Consider the following 3,190-nt stretch of genomic DNA (forward strand, 5'->3'; position numbering starts at 1 on the left):
CTGCCGCTGCAGGAGCAGAGGAGCTCAGGTCTACAGCCCTGTCCTTGCTCCCAAGCTGGGAATTACTTAGCTGGGCTGTCCCCTGCTTTCAGGCTTAGATAACCGTGCCCGCAATGTAAACAGCTTCCCTGGGACTGCCTGGCACAGTGTGGCTGGCTGGCCTGGCCAGGGGAACCCCAGGGAGAAGCAGCTCCATCATCATCACCCTGTGGGTCATGCCCGGAGTGGTTGACTCCAAAAGGGATGGATGAGACCAGGGAAAAGGGGAGCAAAGCCTAAGCACAGGCTCCAGGCCAGGGGACAAAGGGCAGCAGGAAGGTGTGCTGTGGGGAAGGCCCTGTTTGTGCTCTCTCCCTGAGCAGAGGTGCCCATTTTGCCCTCACGAGAGGGCAAGCCCTTGCTTGACCTGACCTCCCCCAGCCCCGCTGGGATGAGCCGTCCCAGTTTTTGGAGGATGTTATTTTTGCCTTCCAGCCAGCCTGTGGGTTCATATAAGCAAACATTTCCAAAAGCGGTGGCTGATCTTTGTTGCCTTGGTTCCTGACTGTCCAGCCTCTGACAGCTCTGTCCCTGACCGGAGAAAAATGTGTGTGTGGAGGATGGAGATGCTGAACTGCTCTGAAACCAGGCCTGAAACAGCCGAGAAATAGGAACATCCAAAACTACTTGCCACGGTGGAAAATGTGACCCGTGTGCCTTGCTGCTAGGCAGGGGGCTGGCTGGTGAGACCCACCCTGTAAGGGATTATTCCTAGGAGGGGATAAAAGGGAGTCCAGTTACTTGGGATAATTAAAGTATAAAACTGAGACCCCTCCTGTCCCAACCCCGAGAGGAGCCATTGCTCCTTCGCTGCTGTGTCCCACCCCAGACACTCCTGCGTCGGAGGCAACGCGGATGCTGGGGAGCACACGTTCGTTGGCGCTTCGTGCCTGGGGAAGCAGCCGGCCGAACAGAAGCAGCTCTGTCCACACAACCTTGGCCGGCTGCCGGGAGAGATCCTTGGGATGGGGAGGCTGGATGTGCCCGAGACCTGCGGAGGGGTGTGGGGCAAAGGCATCCCCACGTATCAGCACGAGCTCTCTCCTCCCGTGCTGTAGCTCATGGCAGCACATTGATGGAGCATGAGGTCATGCAGAACAGGCTGGGCAGCGCAGGCAGTGACTTGAACCGCTGCCCAAGTTTTTCTGCCTCCTGAGGCTGGGCTAAGGGAGCTGCAGCATCTTTTCGGAAACCTTCACGTAATGCTGGCCTGTCTGCCACCAGTGTGTACCCTACAGATGTGGAGTGTCAGGAAGAGTAGGGTTAACTCAAAGGAGCTCACTGAGCTCACTGAGTAGGAAGGAGCTCATTGAGTAGTAGCTTAGGCTAATGAGTGCTGTGCTGTTTTGGTGTGGGTCTGGGCAGCAAGCCCACAGCTCATTAACTTCCACCTTCTTCAGGGCATGCAGGTAGTGGGGGGTTATTCCTGGGTCTCCACCTGAGTTCAGCCCTTGCTCTGACTCCTGCAGCATGGCAGAGAAGAGTCTGGCATCAAGGGATGTTCTGTCCTAGCGCTTGGCTAGGAGTTATTGAGGCTTTCAGCCAGATCTGTGGGAATCTGGTCTAGGTTTATGGAGAGTGTTGCTGTCTTGCAGCTTTTGGGGACAGAATAAATTGAGGGTGGGAAGAATTTCAGCCTGGCTCTTGCAATCTGATTCAGCACTGCAATGGGGAACGGAAGGTGGTTGATGGGTGTGGTGGGTTGACCTTGGCTGGTTGCTGGGTGCCCACCCAGCTGCTCCCTCACTCCCCCTCCTCAGAAGGACAGGGAGGAGCAAAGAAGATGAAAAAGCTGCAGTGTGGGCCCTTCCCGTGGGCTGCAGTTCTTCATGATCTGCTCCAGTGTGGGTCCTTTCCATGGAGCACAGCACATCAGGAACAGACTGCTCTGGCCTGGAGTCCTCCATGGGCTGTGGTGTGAATATCTGCTCTGGTGGGGTCCTCCATGGGCTGCAGGGAGACAACCTGCTTCACCATGGTATTCAGCATGGGCTTGTAGGGGAATCCCTGCTCTGGCATCTGGAGCACCTCGCCCCTCTCCTTCTTCTCTGCCCGCGGTGTCTGCAGGGCTGTTTCTCTCACATTTTTCTCACTCCTCTCCCACACCTGCTGCACAGCATTTTTTACCTTATCTTATGTATATTATTGCAGAGGCAACACGAGTGTCGGTGATGGGCTCAGCTTTGGGCAGCAGTGGATCTGTTTTGGAGTTGGCTGGGACTGACTGTCTCCAACATGGGGGCAGCTCCTGGTGTCTTCTTGCAGAAGCCACCTTTGCAGCCCTCTGCCACCACCGCCTCAGTGTGTAAAGCCAGTACCATGGGAGATGCTGGAGGTGGATGAACAGGCAGGAAAGATGGTGCAGCCCCACCAGTTCCCTGGGGGGACCTGCCTGTGGGCTGGGGCTGCCTCACGGGAGCTGCTTGGAGAGGGATGGAGGTCTGGCAGGCATCGTGGAGGCATGGACCTTGTGCTGCCTCCTCTCATGTCTCCAGCATCTGAGAACTGAGGCATGCGAGCTCCCCCTATAATGATTTTTTTTTTTGGTCTTACAAATACTAACTTTCATTAGCAAAACCCAGCAACAGGACCAGTGCCATTCACTTGAATAATCCTGTCCTGCTCGTGCCTGAGCGAGCCTCAGCCTGGCCACCTTTGCTTCCCAGCCAAGAGGCAGAAACATTTGATGCACCAAAAACCTGGGTTTCCCCTGGCTTCGGTTTGATGTGCAGGCTCTGTTAAACCCCTTTTTTAATATGCCAGGGCAGGTCCTGATCGCTCTTTCATACTCCTGGTCTCAACCATCACTCTTGAACACTGGTGCTCCTGTGCAGGATCCAGCAGCCGGTCGCTGCCAGGTGCTCCCCTCCCTGTGGCATCTGCAGGGGAGCAATTCCTGCCGTGGAGCTGGGATGCCTCCATGTGCATCTGCGGGGCTCTGATGGATGCCCGCCTTAGGGATGGCTTGCGGTGACACGTGGCTTTGCTTCCAGGTGACTTCTGCGACGTGAACCACTGTCAGAATGGGGGCACCTGCCTGACTGGGATTAATGAGACCCCCTTCTTCTGCATCTGCCCCGAGGGCTACGTTGGGATTGACTGCAACGAGACAGAGAAAGGTGAGGGGCTGGCCCCCTCACGGGCGCTTCGC

At 56.2% G+C, this 3,190-nt stretch overlaps 1 protein-coding gene across 1 annotated transcript in view; it reads left to right on the forward strand.

Annotated features, from left to right (window-relative positions):
• Positions 1–3,022: 3,022 nt before the first annotated feature.
• Positions 3,023–3,190, forward strand: part of MFGE8 (milk fat globule-EGF factor 8 protein) — a gene marked incomplete at its 5' end in the record, with an annotated part of 6,165 nt that continues 5,997 nt past the window's right edge. The window contains one exon of the mRNA XM_009695796.1: positions 3,023–3,158. Coding sequence (XP_009694098.1) covers positions 3,023–3,158 — 136 coding nt within the window. The remainder of the gene's footprint in view (positions 3,159–3,190) is intronic.

Source organism: Cariama cristata, unplaced genomic scaffold (genome assembly GCF_000690535.1).
Source record: "Cariama cristata isolate BGI_N322 unplaced genomic scaffold, ASM69053v1 scaffold34212, whole genome shotgun sequence".
Classification (NCBI taxonomy): domain Eukaryota; kingdom Metazoa; phylum Chordata; class Aves; order Cariamiformes; family Cariamidae; genus Cariama; species Cariama cristata.